Source organism: Castor canadensis, chromosome 10 (assembly GCF_047511655.1).
Source record: "Castor canadensis chromosome 10, mCasCan1.hap1v2, whole genome shotgun sequence".
Classification (NCBI taxonomy): domain Eukaryota; kingdom Metazoa; phylum Chordata; class Mammalia; order Rodentia; family Castoridae; genus Castor; species Castor canadensis.
In genome coordinates this window covers 72,660,611-72,685,345 of record NC_133395.1, presented here as the reverse complement: position 1 = coordinate 72,685,345, position 24,735 = coordinate 72,660,611, and the positions used below count along the sequence as shown (strand labels likewise).

At 39.4% G+C, this 24,735-nt stretch overlaps 1 protein-coding gene across 8 annotated transcripts in view; it reads right to left on the bottom strand.

The window, feature by feature from the left end:
- Positions 1-1,016: 1,016 nt before the first annotated feature.
- The window catches only part of Stard13 (StAR related lipid transfer domain containing 13), a 528,094-nt gene continuing 504,375 nt past the window's right edge, over positions 1,017-24,735 (bottom strand). For all 8 annotated transcript variants that reach the window (XM_074043562.1, XM_074043563.1, XM_074043560.1 and 5 more), the window contains 7 exons: positions 18,873-19,071; positions 13,724-13,934; positions 12,986-13,100; positions 8,987-9,208; positions 8,277-8,494; positions 5,248-5,424; positions 1,017-3,507 (listed from right to left, as the gene is read on the bottom strand). In XM_074043562.1, the coding sequence (XP_073899663.1) occupies positions 3,390-3,507; positions 5,248-5,424; positions 8,277-8,494; positions 8,987-9,208; positions 12,986-13,100; positions 13,724-13,934; positions 18,873-19,071 (1,260 nt within the window). In that variant the 3' untranslated portion in view covers positions 1,017-3,389. The remainder of the gene's footprint in view (positions 3,508-5,247; positions 5,425-8,276; positions 8,495-8,986; positions 9,209-12,985; positions 13,101-13,723; positions 13,935-18,872; positions 19,072-24,735) is intronic.

The following is a 24,735-nucleotide window of genomic DNA, read 5'->3' as shown; positions in this document are numbered from 1 at the left end:
GGGTGGGATTATTAGAATGTAAGTTCTCACTGGTTTTAAGAAAATCAGCAAAGGATGAGTCTAAGAAATGTCACAAGTTGCACATTATCAGGTCAAACTTTATGGCTTTGTAACATTATAATGCTGCAATGGTGAATATTCTTCCTATGTAGTCGGCATGTTTGCTTTGGCTTTTTTGTGAAAGCATGTGACATTCTACTTGGCTGGGGTCTAATTTATTCCTTTACATTATCTTCTTGAAAAGTCACATTATTGTTTTTTTTCCCTTGTGATCAGTGTCAAACTCAGAACAATTTCACATGTTCTAGTTGATATGTTTGAATTCATACGATCTATATTCCCAGGGAAACACTGGTAGCCCATGGCTACCATGTTCTCTTTTTTCACACAGGAGAGGAAAATAGGCCATTGAATTCCTCCTTTGCCTATGAAAGCAAACCCTCAAGTAAAAAGGAGAAGGGTATGCATGAGATGAGCAGACAGCAGAGTTTGGACCTTTTTATGGGTCATGTGGTCTTTGGGGTTGCTGCAGCTTTTAGAACTTATAGCTGAGTGTTTGAGGTACCTGCTTGCTTAGCTAAGGGCTGTCTTTGTTGATTTTTAGAAGAAAAGGCTAGAGGGAACAAGTACAGGGATGTAGGAAGAGGCTCAGAGTCATTTCAAGAAGTCGCCATTTCTTGCCTACATAAAAAAATAAGGTGTAGCTAATGAGTTCACTAAATATTTGATTAAAATACTATAATTTTGTCTTAATAACTTCCAGATTTAAGAACTGCTTTAAAAAAATTCCCTACACATCACTTTAATGCTATTGATCATGTTTAGTTAATGTCTAACCTGCTAGTGAATGTCTGTTGCTAATAACACATCCTTTTTTGGAGACAATATTGATCACAAATAATACCAAGGAGTTAAGCTCTGGAAAACTACCTTTGGGAGAAATCTTCCTCATGAATGAGGCTTTCCCACTTTTAAAATGAAGCATGAAAATCAACATTTCTTTTACAGAAAATAAGAAATATTTAATGTATATAAATTTATTTGCCTTGGCAATTATTTATTTACAATTGATGATTGATACCAACAATTGAGGTAAAAATATACATGAGGTATAAATATAATATTTAAATGCAATACCATATTCTATTTCCATTGGCAAGATAATGGTTAATACTGTGGTATTTGACAAACAAGCTTGATGCATCTTTTTACTTTTTTCCCCTTTTTCCTTTATTTTAAACGTGCACCATGTTATGCAGCAGTGATATGATTAGCATGTGCATAAAAATAAAAACATAATTGAAAGAGAGAGGAAGTCAGTATTTGTTTTTATTCTAAATATCCTCTAGGTCTTTGTTTCTCAACATGAGTCCTTGGGCTATCAGCCTGGATATCCCTGAGGCTCACTAGAAATACAGCATGTCGGGCCCACCCCAAATTGCCTGAACCAAGGTGTGCATTTTAATAAGATCCCCAGGTGATTTCTGTGCATGATAAGTTGAAGGAGCACAGCTCCAAGTGACACAATGACATTCATTCTCTGATGCCCATTCTATTTTCCAAACACATAGTGTCCCATCTCTGGAGCAGGACCAGTGTTGAGCTAGATTAAATTTCATTAATGATCTTGTCAGTGCCTGAAAAGTAATATGGCATACATGGTGAAGTTAAAGATGTTATGGCAGAAATGAATTTGTCTTGTTCACAGAGCATTGCCCAAATGGTAAGTTGTGGACTTGCTGCCACCTTCCTAGGTAGACATGGGAATGAAAGATTCCTACTATGATTATCCTTGCACCATACCAAATTTATAGATGGCATTTTATTCCTCTCAGTTAAAACAATTGCACATTTCTGATAAAAGAAAACATTGCATAAATGCACATAATAAAAAAACCGAAAACATACTGTTTTTTCATTTTTTACTCCAACACCAGTTGCTAAATCATAATATCAATCTCTGTCACAGACAATTGAAGAAAATCTCTCTCCTTGAAGCCAAGAACATTAAGTTACCTTTCCCTCTAGAGTTGTCAAATTACAACAAAAAACAACAAATCCATTTGCAATTGGTTAAGAAAAGTCAATTTGCTTAGTCCATGAAATAATAAATAAGGTGGGGTCAAATGCATAGGTAGCTTGAGCAGGCTAATGCGGAAACCTGGAATTAATATGTCTGTTTATATTTTCTAAAATTAATTAAAGAATAAGGTTTTGATCTTATGTTAGTTAAAAACCCTGCCTTTCAGATTGCAAGATTTTAATGATTTATATTTTAAGAGCATCATATATAACAAAATATAAATTCCCTGAAGCTGTGATGGACTAAGACTCTTAAAGGACCACCATCTCCCTTTGTCTGGGGTCTAGAGTCAAATTCAGTGCAATAAATTGGTAAGAAAATGTCAATTAACCATGACCACTTAGGCCACTGGTCAAATAGAAGAACATTTAATAACATTATGAAAAGTATCTGTGAAAACCTGAGACAACACAGAGGCTCCCTTTGGCTATGAATATGAACAGGCTCTGGTATTCAGTTCTGGTATTCACTTGGTGTGGGGATATCAGTTCTGTTTCAGTCACTGAAGATAACTCCAGTGGTCTATCTGACATCTCACTGAAATTGCATATGGCGGGGGCCCAATGTCCACTTATCTTAAATTTGGCAATAACTTCTCACCCACTGCTTTTCATTAAAGATGAGTAAATATTCTTTCCCTTGCTTTATCCCAACATTCCAGACTCAGATTTTGAACATCAGACTTAAGTTGCCAAAATGCATAAGAAATTGTTAATGTTGTTTTCCTTTGATTAGCTAATCTTTGGTTAGACATCAGGGCAAACTGACAAGACTACATTTTCATACTTTGGCATTAGCAGCAGGCTCTGCTCAGCTTATAAGACAGTGGGGAGAGAGGTCCCAGAGCAACCTGGGAAGAGCTATGTGAGGAAGGGACTCACGGAGTCAGATGGTCATATATAAAATCCTTATTTTACATATATACAGTAAAGAGAGATATACACATATATGTACATATGCTATAGTACATTTATTTACAGTTAAGAATATGCTTCTTAGAAGCCTTTAAATAGCAAATTAGGCAATGCACAAGGAATAATCCATTTAATTTTAAGTGACATAGATAAATGTTTTGATTTTTTAAAAAAAATATTATATTAGTAGGTATGTAGCCATCTCCAGGAAGGCTAGAAAAGTCCTTAGAAAGTTCATGCATCTTCAACATTCCAACTCCTCAGTGTTTGCATGTCTAAGCATTACCACATCCTTTTCTCTCTTTTTATCTTCATGTGCACACTCTCTGCTATAAGCATTTGCATTTGGTTTGCTTCCTGTTCCCTGAGTTTGATGTCTCACTGGGGAAAACTCAGATTTTAGTTTCTGGACCCTCAGCAATGAGGGGTTGAAAAGAGTTTCTAATCTTGGCAACTTCCGCTGCACAAAGTTGTCCAAAGCCTTTGTTGTACCATTCTGGTGAATGACCTCTGTAGAGAAAGAAATCAGAAAGGAGGTGGGAAAGTGTTTTTCAAACCACAGCATTTTGTCAGGGTAGACAGAGCTGCCCTTTGGGCTGGGTCCCCAGTACACTTGCAAATAACTCTAGCTGCTGTCTTGAGGATCTGATGATCCATTTTGTCATCAGATGTCTTGAAAATTTTTGGTTACCAAGCATTCACTCTGTTTTACCAGATCCATCAGGTGCTTTAAAATGATACCAAGTTCTTGGGATAGAATGGGATAATTTATACTGAATGTAGAATTTATCGAGAAACTAAATTTATATCTACCTAAATAAAGAACTCAGTTTAATATTATGAATGCCTCAAAGGGATTTGATTTAAATTAATTTCTTCTCAAAGAAACAACTGAAGGGAAAGCAAAAGGGAATGGGCATAAAAGAAACACAAGAGAAAGGAAATCAGATTTATCAAGCATCTACTAAGCACCTGATGTGCTCTCTGTGATAAGCACAGAAATATAAGTGAGGACAAAATAGAAAATGAAGAAACTGCCATATGATCCATCAACCCTGATCCTGGGTTTATATATTCAAAGGATATTAAATCAGTATCTTGATGACATCCTCACTCCCACATTCACTGCAGCATTATTCACAATAGCCAAAATACGGAAAGAGCCTAAGTGTATATTAGTGAATGAATGAATGGATAAAGAAAATACGGCTTACACATTCAAAGGAATACTATTTAGTCTTAAAAAAAGAAGATCCTGTTACTTGTCACAACACAGATGAATGTGAAGGACATTATGTTAAATGATGGCAGATACTGCATGTTCTCACTAATGTGGAATCTAAAAACGTGGAAATAAGGATAGAATGGTGGTTACCAGGGGCTAGGGGTAAGGTTGGGGCTGGAAGTTAGGTGTAATAAACTCAAGAAATCTATTGCACAAAACAATGGCTAAATTAAAAACTTTTAAAAAGTGTACATCTTCATGGTGTTCACTATGGTAATATAAAACATGCACACATGTGTAATAATCAAGTCATAATAAGAAGCATTTCCATCTCTTCAACTATTAATTGTTTTTATATGTTGGGAATTTCATATTCTTGTAGTCATTTTGATATATATCCTAGGTTGTTTTAACCAATAGTTATCATACTGTGCTAAAGAAGACCCAGAAGTGATTCCTCCACTGTTTTTTGATGGCCTTAGTGAATTTCATTTGGTCCCCGCTCCCTGCTGCCCTCATCCATCCCTAGTCATCACTATTCCTTTCCATTCGTCTGAAGGTTGATTTACTGGTTTCCACAAATGAGTGAGAACATGTGGTTTTTGGTGACTATAGTTGATAACAATGTGTTTTATTCTTGATCATTGCTAAGAGAGTAGATTTTAAGTGTTCTCATAACAAAAAATAAGTATGTGAGGTAATGGATAATGTTAATAGCTTCGTTTGGTGGTTTCACAATGTATACGTATATCAAATATATATATACTTTTGTCAATTAAGAATAAATAAATGAGAAAAAAATAGAAAGTAAAGAAGAGCAAAGTCTGAGTAAGAAATTTCAGAATTTCAGAAAAGGGGGAGAGAGAGAGAGGAGGAATATGTAATCATCTACAAAAGCTTGTTCCCAGTGGTGAGGAAAATGGTATAGTGAAATCAGAAATGACGATGATAAGCAAGGCCCTGATGAATGTGCCCTGTGAGCTGAGACTCCTGAGACCCCTGTCATGCTGGGAGCTGCCACTTACTTCAGGTCTATCCTGCAGATGTGGGTCAGTCTTGATTTGCCTGAGCCACAAGGTTCTATCAAGTACTGAGAATCCATCACCACTGCCCGCACGCCGCCCATGAGCTGGGCTTCTTCATGCTCCACAGACAGGGACACCAGGGTGCACATTCCTTTTGGCAAGTCGGTCTTCCAGGTCCTGTGGCAATGCAAGACATGCATCAGAATTATGGCTAAGAGAGAAAGAAAAGCCTGAACCCAGAGCTAAAGTTTACCCTTATCTTTTCCTACCAAAAATTTGAGCTCGAATTCTAATCCTTGTTACCTGAACTAAGCTAATGGTTTCTGAAAGTTGTGTGAAGTTTGTACAGTGCAGTTCAAAGCACAGGTCTCAGCTTTTGGACCGAGAGGTTGGAAATAGTCTTGCAGCTCTGAGGCCTGCATTTGGAACCCCATGTGAGGGGTTCTTGGTCTACAGTAGGAGCTCCTGCCCATTACAGAAGAGGTGACTACACCTCTCTCACCCACTCAAGTCTTCCATTCACCTGTTGAGCAAATCTGTACGCTGTGCTTGAGAAGCAACCAAGGACAGGGAGATATCCACGGCCCAGCAGAAGCTGAAAACTCAGGATAACTCTGAAAACACTGTAGTAAGCTATACACAGAAGACTCTAGAATCCTGTGGCTAGAGGGGAAAGGACAGGAATACAGGGAAGGTTTCCTGGAGGAGGTGATTCAAGTCTTAACAAATGATGATCTGCTGATGCATAATATGAAGAAAGCTGAACCTATGTGGACCTGTGAATTGTCCTTAGACTGGCTCTTAAGTGGGAGGAGAATTAAACAGAGTTGATTTGACTTAGAAGGCAGAGGCAGGAAGGACATTTCAGTTTAGAATGGAGAAGAGCAGTGTGCATCATCCTGCTCTGTATGTATGCCGTTCCATCATGCCTTAAGGCAGGCCCTGCTGCATGCTGTGGGGTTACCCCAGTGAACACAATGAAAGTCCACTCTGATCTCTTGGGGTTTATATTTACTGGAGAGACAGGGTCAATAAATAAAAACAAGGATTAGACTTACTTATTGTAGGGGGAATAAGTAATATAGGGATATAGTGAGGGTGAAATTTTAGATGTAGTAGTTAGAGCAAGTCTTACTGCACTGATACTTAGTAAAAGACTTGAAAGAGTTAGTGAGGCTCTGTGGGAGAGCTTGGCACTCAGAGACTAACTTATGATACACCAGACTTGATTTGTGCCAGCAGGAATGCCTTGTGTTTATCATTCCAGAAGGTAGAAAGCGACAAGTGTGGTGTGGAAGCCATAAGGTTGAGATGCATCCTGTCTGACACATCAAGTCTGATGTGAGACAAGCCTTCTAGAAAGAGCTTGCTATTATGACAAAGCCTCTCCCTCAATTACCCATCAATCCATTAACCAGTTAACCCATGAACTGATTATGAGAGCTTTTATGACCCAATCACCTCCCAGTGGTCCTGCCTCTTATCACTGGTGCATTGGAGATCAAGTTGCCAACACATGAAATTTGGGAGACACATTCAAACCATAGCATCAGGCATATATAACAGTTTTTCCTCCTGATGTGGTAAAACAAGGAGAAGTCACAGAAGAGACACTGTGCCAGGGAATGGTATTTGTGGAGTAAATTCTCGGAATTATTTAACAATCTATTACCCGAAGGCCCTGTGCGTGTGGAGGAAAAGAAGTTAGCGATGGTCACCCTGATGTATTCATGTTTCCTGACTTCATCAGTAAATTTTGTCTAACCAGTACCTCCTCTGTGCTTGAATAGCTCCAGGGACAGGTGCTTATTCCATCTGTGGATGTTGCACATGGGTAGACAGCTCATCTCTGTAATGAGCTGAAAAGTCCTGCCTGGCCCACTATGACCAATTCCATCCTGTGGGTGCCTTCCAGGACAACTATTTGGTTTTCTGCTTATGAGAATGAAGGTATGATGTGTAACTCCCAAGATGACTAAAGTCCTAAGAACTGTGGTAGTAGCTACCTTTATAACTGCCCATATTCTCTATCAGGATCCCAAGGTCATGGGGATACAAACATATATCTATGGAAAATGGAACCTTAAAGTCAAGGTCCCAAGGACTAATACCAAAGGCAAAAAAACCCATGTGAAAAGTAACCTTTAGTTTGTCATCAAAAGCAGTTTCATAAGGAAGCTATTTAAGATATACATTGGGAATTTCACTAGTGATTCCTTTTATATTGATCTATGAGAAGAGACTGGATTTGCTTACCATTTTGAATTAAAAGGATACATTGATCTAATTACATTTTATTCAGGTTCTTTAATATCCCCAATCCCTGTTCTTTATGATGAAATATCACATTTCTAATGTTGTTGGCTACTGTTGGCTGAACATCCCACTCCAAGTCCAGAGAGCAGGGGGCTGGAACCCAACCCGTAAGTCAATCAGAAATAATATCTGAATGGCAGACACGAGGCTCAGTAAGCCTTGCCAGGTCCTGAAATCTGATTGCACGTCCAGTATGTCAGCACACTTGGGCCTTCAGGGATATGTTTAGGTTTCCATGCACAATAATTAGTTATGAACATCTGAAGTTACACAGATGGGGTTTAAATTTATGCAAACACCCATCTTAGAGTTTCATGACATGAAGACTTGCTCTCCCCAGGGAGAAAGGCAGAATCAAGAGAACAGCCAGTTAGGTTTGATTTGCATAATCTGGTAGAAAGTGCCACTGGACAAACAGCAGCTATTCTGGGGCCTCTGTTCTGAGGACATGAACCATATTTATGGTCTAATAAACTATGTGCTCCATGAGGAGAGGGGCCATAAGAGAGCCCGGGCTGAATGTAAACTGGGTGAAGCAGCAGAAAGTCAGACATAAATATAGCAAAGTCAGGTTTCACTGGGGGAAATGAGGGCCACCTGAGTGCTCCCTACGGAGACTGGATTTAGGTGGTAGGACTCTGAGAAGTACTTAAATCTGCAGCTGTCGTCCTGCTTTTGGAATGGGATTGCATAAACCATAGAGTCAGGCTTACCTGAGAACCACGAAGTCTCTGGAAGGATGTGGAGCCATGCTGTTCAACACGTACTGGTAGATTTCTGTTTGCCTGTCCAGAGTTTCTACAACCTTCCACTGCACAAAGTCCTCGTCCCACAGGTGACGTTCTCTCAGCACACGATTCAGAACTACTGAGGGTGGTGCCTCTACCTCCACAGAAGCCTTCCATAGCCTCAGTGGGTTCCCGTCACCCACCTTGGGAAAGACACCAGCAAATGCTGAAGAGGTCATCCATGGCCCACCAAAACCTACCCTACTGCAGTGAGTGTTCAAAAACCACCACTGGTAATGTAAAGCAAAAGAGCGATGCTGCCCAGGTCAGGTTTAAAAATATAAACATTTTAATCCTTATGCTTGAAGAAGAGTAATGGTAGTCAAAATAACAATCTATTTGATTTTCATCTAGCCCATTTCTATCACAGTACTCTCAGAACATCCACTTGGACAAATGAGAACACTGAGGCACCAACTTGCACAACATCACACAGCAAAGGGGCCCAAACAGGATTGGGATCCAGAAGTCCTGCTCCATAGTCTAAACTGATTATTTATAATAGGGCTTCTTAGCCTTCTAGATAGGATAATTGAATGGTATCTGTGTCTTGATTGTTTATGTGTATGACAAGCCTGTGCACAAGCACTCATTCTGGATTTCCTCGTTGTTAGATGTAGCTTTTGTGGGATTACCTTTTTGAAAGCAAGGTCTGTATTGTCAGGGCTGGAGCATGTGACCCATCCTTTGAACTTCTCCTTGGCTTCTTTCTGGAGGCCCTGGACAAGATGCTCCAGGTAAGTGTGGAAAGTCGCCCCACTCTCCTCCAGCTGTGACCCCAAGTCTTCCAAGGTTGGTGCGTGGATCTCGGCTTCAGTGTATGAGTTACGAGACTGGGCCACCATCTCATGTGGGACCTGAGCCAATGGGTACAACGAAAGCGCAACACATTGAGCTAAAGAAATGCTGAAACCAGTAATCAGAAGAAACAAAGTCATTTTGTCAACAACCAAGGTCTGAGCAATGGGCCCAGGGCCACAGGGCTAGAGATGTTTTTCTAAGATCAGTGCCAAGGTTGGGAGGGGCCTTCCTAATGTTAGGAAGTACAAAGGTCTCTAAGGCTATACTTATTATTCAACACATTGCAGGGACTTCCCAATTATTCTTTCCGTTTTCCTTTTTAATTTATTTTTATTCAGTTTGGCAAATTGTGGGCTCAGACATCTTCGCTTAGTGTGAATAGACTTAACGCACATAGATTCGTTAAGGGGAACATCAAACATGACTTAGAGACAGCATTACCTTTTAAGTACGTTTTCCCCACTGACACATGCCAACTTTATCACAGAGAGTATGTCAGATGTCTTGTTCACTTGATTTTTCTTTTTTTTAATTTTAGTATTTTTATTTATATGTCCAGCTTATTGTATTCTTATGATTCTTTTATTATTATTATTATTCATTTATTCATATGTGCATACATTGTTTGGGTCATTTCTCCCCACTTCCCCCCACCCCTACCCTCTCCCTGCCACCCTCCTTGCTTCCAGGCAGAACCTGTTCTGCCCTTATCTCTAATTTTGTTGAAGAGAAGACATAAGCATAATAAGGAAGACAAAGTGTTTTTGCTAGTTGAGTTAAGGGTAGCTATACAGAGAGATTCCTAGCATTGCTTCCATGTACAAATGTGTTACAACCCAAGTTGATTCATCTCTACCAGACCTTTTCATTAGTTCCTGATCTCCTTCCCGTATTGACCTCAGTTGCTTTAAGGATTCTGTATTAGTTCCTCTGGAGTGGGGACATCAAATGCTTTCATGTTTTGGGTTTTCTACCTATCCCCATACCTCCAGTATGTGCTCTCTCCTTGTCATGTAACCCACGTCCAACAACATTGCTGTATTTGCCCTAGATCTAAAGTCCACATATGAGGGAGAACATATGATTTTTGGTCTTCTGAGCCTGGCTAACCTCGCTCAGAATGATGTTCTCTAGTTCCATCCATTTACTTGTGAATGATAGGATTTCAGTCTTCTTCATAGCTGAGTAAAATTCCATTGTGTATAAATACCAAATTTTCTTGATCCATTCATCAGTAGTGAGGCATCTTGGCTGTTTCCATAACTTGGCTATCGTGAATAGTGCTGCAATAAACATGGGTGTGCAGGTGCCTCTGGAGTAACCTGTGTCACATTCCTTTGGGTATATCCCCAGGAGTGGGATTGCTGGATCATATGGCAGGTCTATATTTAGATTTTTAAGAAGCCTCCAAATTTTTTTCCAGAGTGGTTGCACTAGCTTGCATTCCCACCAGCAGTGTACAAGGGTTCCTTTTTCCCCACATCCTTGCCAACACCCATTGTTGGTGGTGTTTTTGATGATGGCTATTCTAACAGGGGTGAGGTGGAATCTTAGTGTGGTTTTGATTTGCATTTCCTTTATGGCTAGAGATGGTGAGCATTTTTTCATGTGTTTTTTGGCCACTTGAATTTCTTCTTTTCAGAAAGTTCTGCTTAGTTCAGTTGCCCGTTTCTTTATTGGTTCATTGATTTTGGGAGAGTTAGGTTTCTTAAGTTCCTTGTATATTCTGGTTATCAGTCCTTTGTCTGATGTATAGCTGGCAAATATTTTCTCCCACTCTGTGGGTGGTCTCTTCAGTTTAGAGACCATTTCTTTTTTTGTACAGAAGCTTTTTAATTTTATGAAGTTCCATTTGTCCATTCTTTCTCTTAGTTGCTGAGCTGCTGGGGTTTTATTGAGGATAGATAGCCTATACCTATTACTTCCAGAGTGTTTCCTGCTCTTTCAAGTAATAACTTCAGAGTTTCAGGTCTGATATTAAGGTCTTTGATCCATTTTGAGTTGATACTAGTACAGGGTGATAAACATGGATCTAGTTTCAGTTTCTTGCAGACATATAACCACTTTTCCCAGCAACATTTGTTGAAGAGGCTGCCTTTTTTCCATTGTATATTTTTGGCACCTTCATCAAAAATGAGGTGGGTATAGTTGTGTGGATTCATATCTGGGTCCTCTATTCTGTTCCACTGGTCTTCATGTCTGTTTTTGTGCCAGTACCATGCTGTTTTTATTGCTATTGCTTTGTAATATAGTTTGAAGTCAGGTATTGTGATACCTCCTGCATTGCTCTTCTTGCTGAGTATTGCCTTGACTATTCACGGTCTCTTGTGTTTCCAAATGAACCTTAGGGTAGATTTTTCAATCTCTGTGATGAAAGTCATTGGGATTTTGATGGCAATTGCATTAAAAATGTAGATTGCTTTTGGTAGTGTAGCCATTTTTACTATGTTGGTTCTACCGATCCATGAGCATGGGAGATCTTTCCATCTTCTGTAGTCTTTCTCAATCTCTTTCTTCAGGACTTTGGAGTTTTCCTTATAGAGGTCATTCACATCATTTGTTAAGTTTACTCCTAGGTATTTGATTTTTTTTGAGGCAATTGTAAATGGAATTGTTTCCACATATTCTTTCTCAGTTTGTTCACTGTTGGTGTACAGAAAAGCTAATGATTTTTGTAAGTTGATTTTGTATCTTTCCACGTTGCTTTAGCTGTTTATGGTGTCTAGGAGTTTTTGGGTAGAGTTTGTTGGGTCTTTAAGATATAGGATCATATAATCTGCAAACAGTGATATTTTGACAGTTTTTTTTTTACCTATTTGTATTCCTTTTATTTCTTCTTCTTGTTTAATTGCTCTGGCTAGGAATTCCAGTACTATGTTGAATAGGAGTGGATAGTGGGCACCTTGTCTTGTTCCTGATTTTAGGGGAAATGGTTTCAGTTTTTCACTGTTAAGTATGATGTTGGCTGTAGTTCTGTCATATATAGCCTTTGTGATGTTGAGGTACTTTCCTTCTGTTCCTAGTTTTCTTAGAGCTTTTATCATGAAGCGGTGTTGGATCTTATCGAAGGCTTTTTCTGCATCAAATATGACTTAGAAACATCATTACCTTTTTAGTATGTTTTCCCCACTGACACATGCCAATTTTATCACAGAGAGTATGTCAGATGTCTTGTTCACTTGATTTTTTTAAAATTTTAGTATTTTTATTTATATGTCCAGCTTGTATTGCTTATGATTCTTTTGGCTAAAGCAGTTGCAAAGCTCTGCGTAACTTCAAGTTTCATAGGACTCTATACGCAACTAGCATAAAGCCTTTAAGCATTATAGTATGAAAGAATTCTCTTAAGAAGTGAATTCCCTATTGCAGAACACTTAATTCTTTACCATATGTGTGGCTATCATATGTTGTCATTGATTTTCACTAGCAAGGATTACTCAGTATGAGAGGGGGAGGGAAAGAGAGAGAGAGACAGAGAGAGAGAGAGAGAGAGAGAGAGAGAGAGAGAGAGAGAAATATGGAGCCTAATCAAATCCTGAGGACAGATATAACATATTTGGTTGGCTGGCCTTGAACCTGACAAAGGAAAGAGATGTAACTGTTTCTGTGAAAACCATCATCATGGTGACCTCAAGTGTCTTTAACTATCAAGCCTCGATTGTGTAGCTAGCTCCTCACATTTCTTGGAGGCAAAGACCAAGAGTGATAGAATGTACTGTTGTCATTATAAAATCAGGAGCAAACAGATATAAACCATAAATGTAGCAACAAGTCCAAGCGTCTTATCTAGTTCCAAAAGCTATAAGGAAAGGAAGGCAGAGCCTTTTGCTCACCTCAAAAAGTCTGTTGCATTCCATGATCATGTGGGCAAGCCCCTGAGCTGCAGCCAAATTCTCATTGAGGTCCTTTTGATCTGGCTTCCCAGTGGCATATTTCTTCTGGATGACTCTGTAATTGCATGTGAGTATGCTGAGTGGATCCCAAACCAAAGCTCTTTCCCCAATTCCCAGCTCATCCCTTTTTTCTATTCATCCCCAGATGCTACCCAGATCCCAGGCTTTCTCATTTCCAAATAAAAACAATGACCACACAACTTAGATATTCTGGGTAGGGCCAACAGTCTGACAGTCTACAATGAAAATCTTGGAAAAATACAAGGGCAGGAAGAACTGTAGAAGAAATTAATCTATTTTTTTCTGAAATTTGAAACTGCTCAACTGCAAGCTTTCATGCTTTGTTTTTAAATATAGCCTTTTAAAACCAAAGATTAAAAGATACTACTTTTGTGTATTTTTGTCCTCCTTCCCATTCATACCAACAAAATAAAATGAAACTCCTCAGGCTTTCTGGATCATAGCTGCCATTCTTCAGTGCTACCTCGATAATTCTATTAACCTGAGTCCTACGAATAAGGTTTCCTTAGAACACATTCTCAGTTTCTCAGTCAGTATATAAAATGAGTGCTAAGAAATCCTGCAGTTGAAATCTAGCATAAGAACAGTTTTTTTTTTTTTATCTTTTATGAATAGAGGCCTGATTTAGGGTTACCATGATTGCTAAAGGAGACTCACTTTGGAGAGCTTTCTTTCTTCAGTAAGTTAAGATGGAAAAGGGAGGGAGCCAGACACACAGCCAGATTCATAGGTGTCATCTGATTCTCTTCCACCAAGTTTACAACGTCGTTTAGGAAGCACAAGAGGGTCTGCAGGGCCTCCCTGTTTTCATCGGCTAGTAGTAGGATGGCAGCCTGCACGGCCTGTAGTCGCTGCTCTTTGGGGACGTCTGAGGAAAAGTGAGCACCAGGTCATTAGAGGGACAATGCAGAGTCAGCAGGAGAGAGTACAAAAACTCCACTTCTCAACACGAAGAAACCCTGACAACAACATCTAACTGCTTAGGCCTCACAGCTAGTGAGAGGCAGAGCTGGAATTTGAACTCCATCCATCAAACCCTAGAACTCACAGTCTGAATGACCCAGCTATACTAAAAAAGCAACACCACAGTCCTTGCTCTTCCACTCTGAGCAATCAGCCTGCTCCTAGGTTCAGATTGTTTCTCTGGTCTGGTGGAAGCTGGCAATGGACTCAGGTTCTGTGAATGGCTTCTTCCTTGCCCACCCTCCTTGCCAGACCACTTGGGAAGCATGCTTATGATACCCAAGGCTCTGTGGGATGCAGTTTGAAAGCCACAGGGAAAGAGGACAGTAGGCTGACCTCTCCTCACCCCAACAGAACAGCCAGGCTAGGACACCAGCATGACATAATTAGCCATGAGTGGTGGGCCCATTTGGCTGTCTGCAGTCACCCCCACGAAGCCAGTACCTTGATGTAAGCCTAGTACAACTTTCTCATTCTTACTAGTCACCACAGCTGGGTTCAGATGATGTATTCAATTGACTTTACGTATAGACCCTATGTCACCTGTTCTATAATCCTGGGGGTAATGGAAATTGATGTTATTCTTGGGAGAAGAGGAACCAGACTCCTTAAGGTTATGGGGGGGTGAATGGTCTGGCTCAGTCCCATTTTCCTTGAGGGTGATGTGGTGGTGGTGGACATGGGTTATACAGGCATTGGAGGAAAATGGCCCAACAATATGAAGTGAACTAGATGGAAAAATCACAGCGAATAGGTGTGAGATGCTGCTTTTCACTTTCCCCCTGACTGTGTTGGTTAAGTGATCATTTAGGTTTAATTCACTGATGCAGTCAGGAGCTCACTTCAGTTAATACTGTTGTCTGTCTTAAAAGGCCACGTTCTAGAGCAGAGGTCTCCATGGAAGTGTGTCTGTACTCCCAAGGGGGTGGGAGAATTTGCAAGGACAATCCCTTGAGGTGTGGGAAGAAATATCAGAACTTCCAATTGTGTTTATGTTTTCTCTTACCCATTAAAAATACTGATTGAATATACTTTATGTACATTCTGTATCATAATATATCACAATACATTTAAGTGATTAAAAACAAATAAATATGCACATTCAGATACTATTTATCAGTAAATAAGTAAGTTACTATTTATTTAAAAAATGGTGTTTGCTGCTCTAGAGGGGCTGTGGTGTGATCTGTCTAGGCTGTAGACCACCAAAGGATTTGTGTGTACGTTAGACTCTCTTATCCCTTTCCAGCATCCTAGAGGAGGAGCTTACATCTCAAGATGGCCATCTTCCTGGTTCTGGTCAGTCAACAAATCCAAATTTCTGGAGAAATGTGACCATGCAGTCAGCATTCTAAAACCCATCTCCCCCACCCCCACCCCCATCACGTCTATTGCTTTGAGATATACACGTATTTTGTAGAGAAAAGCTGTTTTGTTTAAATGATAGCAAAACCATTTTCTTTTTCTTGTTGGTGCTGAAACAGGTATTACTAATGACTTTAAGCTTGGGAGCAGTTTTATAAATTCATCTTGAGGTACTGAACTTTAAAATATGCTGCTATAGGTAATATTTAATATGTATATATCATTTAACTTTATCTGGCCAAACTTTTTTTCCCTGTCAACATTTTTTCCTGTCATTTATTATTTCCATATGTTGCCTCAATTTCACTTCTGTTCAAAAAATATCTTTTGTCTGTTATTTTCTACTAAAAAGACTTGAGAAGGCCAAGTATTAATACCTAAACTCACTGTTCATTTTGCATCTTAACTTTCTGACCCTCCTGTTACACATGACACTAGTGTGGTTCCTGCCTCTTTCTTGGATCTTGGGAGACTATTCTAGACCTGCCTGTCTAGGTGCTGAGAATATATGATCATCTGGGTGACTATCAGCACTTCAGGATCAACACCCTTCTGTTTTGAACACCTGTATTCTCCCTTCTCCCAAATCAGTTTCCCTTCTCCTCTTCCCTTTCCACATTCTCTCCATTATCAAACCTTAAAATGGTAAGGTTGTCTTTGATCCCTTCACTCTTCTCCCTCTTATATATTGATAGGATTAAAGTTTTCATGAGCCACTCCACACTCCATTCAAGTTAATCATCGGATAAAAGCCAAAGAAAGTAACATAGCTGAAAATAGAACTTCTCTGGAGAAGTGGGAAGGAATTGTTCCTCTTTTTCCCGATACTAGTTTGGAAACAGGGACTCTGTAATCTATCCATGGAATATCTTGTTTCCAATCTCTCTGCTGTAAATCATGGAAGGTAATCCAGAACCTTGGTCAGTGTGCCAGCTCCTAGCCCTCCATTCTTGTCTACCCAGTACACTATTCCAGATTCATGGATCAAAAGAGTGATTCTTCATCCTTGTGGCAAGTGCAGCCTTGGCTACCTACCCAATATCCACTCTCTCCTTCTTTCTCACTAAGGAAACACATGTTCTACACATGTATGAATATGGAACATTGAAATCTGTCAAGGTCATTTTAAGAAGTAGAGTGGGGGAAGAGGTAGAATAATGGAGGGAATGAATCAAACTGGGGTACAATACATGTATATATGGAAATACCACAACAAAACCCCTATATAATTACCATATACTAACAACAATTTTTTTTAAAAAACCACACATGTTCTATTTAGGCGTGGGCAGCAATGTACTCAGGGAAATGAGCCTCTTCCTCTGACCCAGGAATGAACCATGTTGGCTTAAACCAAAAATGATAATTCCATTCCTCTTTCCATTGACTGGTTTAGGGAGGAAGATGTAAACCACTTTTTGGCTGAGAAGAACAAGACAAATTCTGAGAGCTTCTGCAAAATTTATCTCCCTGCTTAAAAAGAGACCTATGCAAGGAGAAGCCCTTTCACTCTCTTTTTTCCTTTGAATGTGATTTGGGGAAGACAAGATAATGAGAAGTTGTGACAATCATATTGCAACTTCAAGAGGAAAGCCAAGAGACTCTGCCCTGGCATCACTGAGCTGTAGACACCCAACACTGCAATGGTTTAATTTCAGATGTTTTTGTCATATGAGATAGTAAAATGTCCTAGTTATTTAAACAATTGTTTGTTGGATTTTTCGGTTGTGTCTTTACTGCCGAGAGCATGATAATGGATAAGTCCCCCAATAACATCTGAAGGTTCCCAGTGCTTAATGAATCAAGTATAAACCCCTTGCCCTACCTTTCAATGCCCCTTCTTGTAGACCCTGGCTTCATTTTTCAGTGTCATCTGGTATCATGTTGTACATTTACCATCCATGCAGGACAGACAAATACCCTGTGTTCCTCTTATATATATGCTCACATAACTTGCTTCACTCGGAATATGTTCCTTACATATCTCAGTCTTCAGCTGTCACTTTCTCCACCAAGTTCTCATTGCTTATCTCAACCTTGTTGGACTTGTCTTTGTAACCTTTTAGTGGAATTTCTCCAACCTTGTATTGCAGTCATTTATGTTCAGGTCTCATCTCTTTCAGTTGAAACTCCTTAAGAGCAGAGAGTGAGTCTCACACATCTGTATGCTCCACAAAACTCAGCACAGCATCCTGTACATAAGCCCCTTTCCCTAAATGTTTGCTCAGCTAGAATAAAGCCCTGCTTTGATCTGGCTTCTTGGTTGTAAGTCTCAGAAAGAGCCAAAGTCACTTATCTCTTAGAAGTAATCTAGCGTTAGCCTTGAAGTAGTGTCAACTTCAATCCAAGAAGTGATTAAACGTAAAGACTCATATGTGATATAAGGGAGGCTTAATCGAAAAATGGAGTGTGACCTCTCATAGCAACACCATCATAAACGTCCTATGTTTGGGCTCTAGTAATGTGCATTATTAATTCAACTTAATCTATTCATTTTGACAAAATAGTATTTATTTAGTGGGTTACCACTTTATTCTGTTTTTACAAGTGGTACTTATTACAATCATTTTTGAATTTACAATATTATACACTCCTTAAACACATTTAGTACAGAAGCTCTATGGTAAATTGGATCAATTCCAAATCATGGTTCATTTCAGGTACATTTTGCTATAAAGTCAAAGTCGACAGGCCAAATGCTTTTTTCTAAAGAATTGACCTTGGTCCAAGAAAATAATTAATAATCCTAATGTCATCATATCTAGAAGAGATTCACATGTTTATAACTAATATCCTCATTGCAACTGCCTTTAGCAGGACAGGCTTTTAAATGAGGGATTGTTATTTTCAATGATTATTTTCATTATAATGGCCTTGATTTAAAAATAACTTAAAAAATTTCAAGTGAGAATATAAATGAATCATTAAGCTGAAGCCTTGATTTGGTTTCCTCACTTTTCTCCAATTTAAATACATTTTCTTTTTTGTTTCTGGTCTTTTTAATCTATTTCAATTTTCTATATTCCAAAGAAATGTTGACTTTTTTTTGTGGTGCTGGGGATTGAACCCAGGAATTCCCACATGACAGACAAGTGCCCTACCACTGATCTAGACTTCCAACCCCAAATGCTTATTTAAAAAAAAATAAATTTTAATCAATACCTATATACAAAAATGTCTATTGTGTTCCCCTTTCATTTTAAGCTTTTTGAAGCTTAGTTTGAGATCTCTCACAAAACCCTAGTAAGAAGTAATTTTTAATGTCAAAAAAAGTATATCATATGCTAAAAAAAATTGTGTGATTTTCAAAGCAACCTGTAAACAAAGGCTACTTTTGGCAAGGAGAATAGGATTATAACATTTATAGAGTTCTTTGTGGATTCATGTATTACTAGCATAAATAAAACTCAACCTGTAAAGATTTTTTTTTAATGAGTAGATACATGTGCGAGCTCATATTTGTATTGGTCCCACTTACATTGATAGATGTGAAGGAAGGTCTCACTGAGCTTGTTGGTGAAAAGGGGCTCGGGGAGGTCCCGGAAGAACTGTTTCACCATATCTGCCACATCATAAGCAGACTGGTCTTCATAACTGACGTTCTCAGGAAAGTTCTCATTCATTTGACGCAGGGCATGAATTCGAGACTTTACTCCAGACTTGCGAAAAAGACCCACCTGAAACGAGTCACAAGGACATATTAACCCGGTCCTCTTTCTCCCAGTACCTCAGGGTGTGATGAGAAGGCCTGGGACCAGGACTTCATGAACTGGGATTGTATCCTAACTTGCAAATCCTGAATTACCAGGGTAGCTACTTTAGGCAGAAGCACAACACTGACTTTCTTTCCTATAAAATGAAGAGTAATACCCCACCTCATAGGGCTGTTGTGGAGATTAAGAAAGCATACCTGAATATGTCTTGTGACTTGTAAAGTTTTACCATACAGCAGATGCTATTATTTTATTTATTTATTTATTCAACAAGTAGAGATTAGGTATCTACTCTGTACAAAGCATTCTTATGTTAGGAGTCATTAGTGAGCAGAGCAGACAAAATTCCCTGCGCTCCAGAATTTACATTTTCCTAGGGATTTTGAGAAAACTGGTCAAGGTGTTTGGTGGAAATAATGTTCCTGGTGGAGGGATATGCCAGATAAGCACAAGTATCCAGTGCCCCTTTAGGGAAGAAGTCCATGGGGAATACGTTCATGAAACAAAGAGCACATGTTTCTACTTATGGGTCTTATTTGCTTTTCCTTCTTTGTCATCCTTGGCACCTGGGCTCTATGCCTCATATTGTGCCTAGCACTGAATACTTCACCTGCTTAGTTATTATACGTATGTGCTTTCTAGTCAAATGATTATTTAAAAGACATTAGCATATCACTTTCTTTTATTTTCCTCCTCTCCCTCCTTGACTGCAAATACACAGTCTAATGAACTATTATCAAGTCAACATTGTATCACTTCCTTTCTATCTCTAGGACTTAAACTCCTGCTCGACAAATACACAGAGTAATAAGACACCAGAAAGATAATAGCTCCAATAAGAGTGAGTGAGGATAGCAGAGCCTCACTGGAAGAATGAAGGTCTTGCCAGGGTTGGGCAGATTATGCTCAGTCCTCTACAAGTCTTCTCTACCCTGGACTAGTCTCAATCCAAAAAAGAGTTGGGGTATCCTGGAAAGCCAGGCTTAGAGTGAAATAATATGTCTGACATTTTAAAGCACCCATAGGGCATTGAGTTGCTCAAAACTCAATCTTTCTACCCCTAGTCTCTACTCTTCTCAGTCCTCAGTGGCATGTGGTTTGGCCCACTCTCTAAAGCAAGGTAGAACTATTCCTGAGTGGTTGGATAGGTAGACAGTGATCACTGGAGTTGGCCACTGCTTTTCCTCCCCACACCTAGAGAAATACATGAGCACAGTTGTCTCAATATCCCCTCTGTGAGCCAAGTACATACTTGGACCTTGGCCTAAGTTCAGGTATCTGACGAAGGCTCTCTTGATTATTGCTGTGAGAGCTGCCCTAATTCTTTTAAACTGCAGTGACAGCAAGGAAGAATTCCAAGTTTTTGTATATATCAGCTGCAAGGGGAAATTATACACTTCTTCTTTTGGGGCATAAAAACAGAATTTATAGTAATGCTACTTTGCATTCCAAGGCTTATCACCCTAATTCTACAGATCAAGATATTCAGACAAACTATTATTTAAAATGTTAATTTTCTTTTTCATTAGTGTGGAATGTCTAGAAAATGAGAGAATCTAAAGAACATTTACTTTCCTTTGTGTGGCATCTATTTCAAATTGCATCAAAGTGCATATGAAGAAAGCATGTATTGTCAAAAGAAAAATTCAAGATGCCTAATGGGTGATTTTTGAAACAAGAGCCATCTTCAATTTGTTTACATCCTTGAAGTTGTTAATTCTGGAAGGAGGCCTAGGACTGTGTACATCACAGAGTTATGTAGCATGGGAGTTCTCAGAATCTCAATGCCCCAAAGATGAATTCTTAACTGTGACTCACAAATTATCCTCATCTGAGTTAGTATTATCCAATTTGAGAAAACCTCCTCCTTTTTTAAACAGCAGAGAAATATTGATTGGGATCCATAAAAGAGTGTGTTTGTGGGGCTGGAGGTGTGGCTTAAGCGGTAGAATGCTTGCCTGCCTAGCAGCATGAAGGCCTGCAGTTCAAACCCCAGTGCTGCAAAAAAAAAAAAAAAAATGTTTGTGTTTACATTGTTATCTTTCTGATTATGCACTGATGTTCATGCACACAAATATCCCAAGGATACTTTCTTTGTATTGTTTAGTTTCTGAGTTTCTTTCTCATTTCAGCAAATGTTTTATTTTAATTATTTTAGACATGTCTGGAGCTCTCCAGCTGCAGGCTCTGAGCTGCATCTTCTGACTTATAGCTCATGGGATGTCCATGGGGTTGTCAGGGATTTATTTCTTCTGTCTAGTTTCTGACAATAATGTTCCCACCTTGCCCTCATCTTCTGGGGGATGGTGTGGGTTCTATGGATTTTTGTTGGAAGCCTAGAAGGAAATTTCTCTCTTAAACTTAATAAAGGAAAAGTGATCTCAAATTAGACCAGATTCCAGATGTAGTAGCTAAGCATGGCCAAAGGGAAAGAAGTGCAGTCATCAAAGGGAAGCTGATGAATGAACTAACCCTGGAACCACCCTATTTTCTGCATCTCAGTTATTGTTTCTATGTGAGATCATGGATTTCTGAACGTTTAAGCCACTTGGGTTGGGGCTTCCGTTACTTGCAGTAGACTGCACCTACACACATTAAGTAGAAGGTCTTTCTAATAGTGAAGAGATGCTGAAACTAGAGGTGAGTGTCTCCTATCTACTCTCTCAAAGAATGACTGATTGCCATAGTCATTTCTTCTTCTAAAAGTTTTCAATGCAGGCATAAAATTTCCAGCTTGGACTAAAGATGTTTTTCTAAGTTAGAAGTAGAGAACTGAAGAAACCTATTGCTTCTGATGACATATTGGAAGGTCACTCAGGTTCATTATGAGCAAGACCTAAGGAGTGCAACCTGTCTGTCATTTGCCTCTGTATCTGTCACTAGTTGTTGGGTGACCTGGGCAGTCACATAGGGCCCTGGTTGAATGCTCTGTCACCATTTTGAAATTCTCAATACATGAACAAGGCATCCCATTTTTTTTTCTTTCTTTCTCTCTTTCTCTCCAGTGCTGGGTTCTGAACCCAGGGCCTTGCAATATAGCTGAAGCTACATTTGTAACCTCAGAATTCTACATTTTCATTTTGTACTGGGCCCTACGAATAACATAGCAGGTCCTGCTCTCATCTGTCTCTAAATCTCTAAAGTACAGCTCAAACATCCTCTCGAATGCAAAATCCATTTCAGAAGCATCTCTCTTGCCTGTGCTCTCTGTTTACCTAAAGAATGAATGGTGCTATTCCCTGGTATTAATTCCACACTCCCTTCTCTCTTGTCTTCCACCTAAAAACCCAGCTATGAAGAAGCAGCTCAATTTAAACAGATGGTCCCACAGCATCCCTCAATTTATCTGAAGTAGACAGTAGGCAAAGTGATGAACAGACAGCTGGGTGGAGGTTTCTGCACTGCGTATAGAGTGTAGCACAATTAGACTTTTAAAATGTCCTGCTCCATTAGAAGGAGTGGTTTGGGCAAGAGTGCTACATTAGAATTCAAATTTCATCTAAATAATATTAAATCTCCTCCTTGGCATCCTGTTTATGCTAATCCTTTCAGAGCTTAATGATGTTTATCAGGACTTCCATTTCCTCTTCTCTAGAAATGTGCTCAGCTAATGAAGAAAGGTTGGCTTATTCAGAGAGATTCATAAGCAGAGTGTGTGGTGGGCTGGGATTTTAAGCAGTGCAGGTTTAGCCTCTCTCTGCAGTGGCTTCACATTCATCAGGAGCCTGATATAACCTATGCTTCTGTGCACAGTTGATTTAGGGCAGAAATAAAAGCTCAGACAACAAAGCAAGCCTCCTCTTGCACGCTACTCTGTCTGAATACAAATGGTTTGTAATTGAAAGCTAAACTTCCTCATTTCATGTACAGCCATCTGCAAAGTGCAAATGGATAGACTGTGCGTCATCATATACAAACTGCTCTGCACTGGGGAGTGTGGGAGGTGAAATGCTGGCAGTGTTTCAGGACTCCATGGGCTGGATTCAATTGTCTGCACTGAGTGCTTATGTTTGAGATGAATGCTGAGTACATGGGATAGGGGTTCTGCTGCTTCACTGCAGGAAGTCTCCTTCTTGGAGATCAAGACCAGAGCCTCAGGAGAGTCTTCTATGGTGGCTCCTGTTGAGAATGGCTTAGAGGAAGGATATTTGGAGACTACCTGGTCTTCTACAATTGACTCTAGGGCTGAGATCACAAAGCTCTGTGCAGACCTGAATTTTTCCAATTTCCAAAAAAGGTGCTGTTGACAAAGGAAGAAACTTCATGTCTGGTTTCTCTCCTCTCCTTTTACTCTTGCTTCTCTCCTTTTTGATTCATTAGATTTTTTTTTTTATTTGCTCTTAACAATATATGAACTATCCAGTGCTGTCTTCTCTAGTACTTGATTTTCTGGGTTCTTTGTTTCTCTAGTTTCTCCTTGTTTCCTTCCTATTACCACCTTCCTTTTCCACAGGAACCAGACATGTGGCCTCTGTGTGTGTTCCCCACTGTGTCAAGCAAGGGGAGGGACATATAGGGTAAGAAACACTGCCAGGATTAAGGCAGGAACTGCCTGTGGTGAAAGTTCCTTTGAAAGACTATAGATTCCTCTTTGTGACAAATCCAAGAGAAGCCTGGCCCTATTCATTCTGGTTACATTTAGAATTTGTATTTATGTCTTTGAAAGGAATCTTCACTACAATGCTTTGCTCATACAGCTTTTTGGCAATGAGATTCTCTCAGATTTTAAAATTACAGAGAGACTTGAGATGGACACTGGGAAATAAGCCAGTCAGTAGGTGCTGAGGAGGTTTGAGGACTACTCTATTTACATGACTTTCTTCTCTCTAGACAATTTCGGCTTTGGAAGGAAGCTGGGACCCAATCATGGCAGTAACATAGGTGCTGCACATCATTCAGAATCTACAGGGAGAGGGGACGGTTTCCACGCCACATTAAAGGCTGGTGAGCAGAATGATGGTATTACAGTTCATTTCTTTACACCCAACGCTGTTCAAGAAAATATTTAGGATGCCTTACAATGCTATATAAAATACCATAAGTTTAACTAAAGATAACAGATAGGAAATTTTAGCAAGAGGAAAATAACAATAGAAAAAGGTAGCTGCAACTAGCAATGAGTTTGATGTAGAAAATTTGTGCCAAAAAGTGCATATATTTACTTCAGACAGAGTACATAGTTCTCTCCAAGTTTTCTAGCAGTGAATACAGAGGAAAACATACTGGTTGAATGAACCTGGTGTCTGTAATATAAAACAGAGACCAGTTGTCCAAAAGAAACAAATTTTCAAGTGCTGGAGCCAGATGAAAAAATAATCCCTCCTTCCATTCTCATAGAAAGGTATCATCAACAAAATCTTTTTTTTTTTTTTTTTTCATTTTTCTTTTATTATTCATATGTGCATACAAGGCTTGGGTCATTTCTCCCCCCTGCCCCCACCTCCTCCCTTACCACCCACTCCACCCCCTCCCGCTCCCCCCCTCAATACCCAGCAGAAACTATTTTGCCCTTATCTCTAATTTTGTTGTAGAGAGAGTATAAGCAATAATAGGAAGGAACAAGGGGTTTTGCTGGTTGAGATAAGGATAGCTATACAGGGCATTGACTCACATTGATTTCCTGTGCGT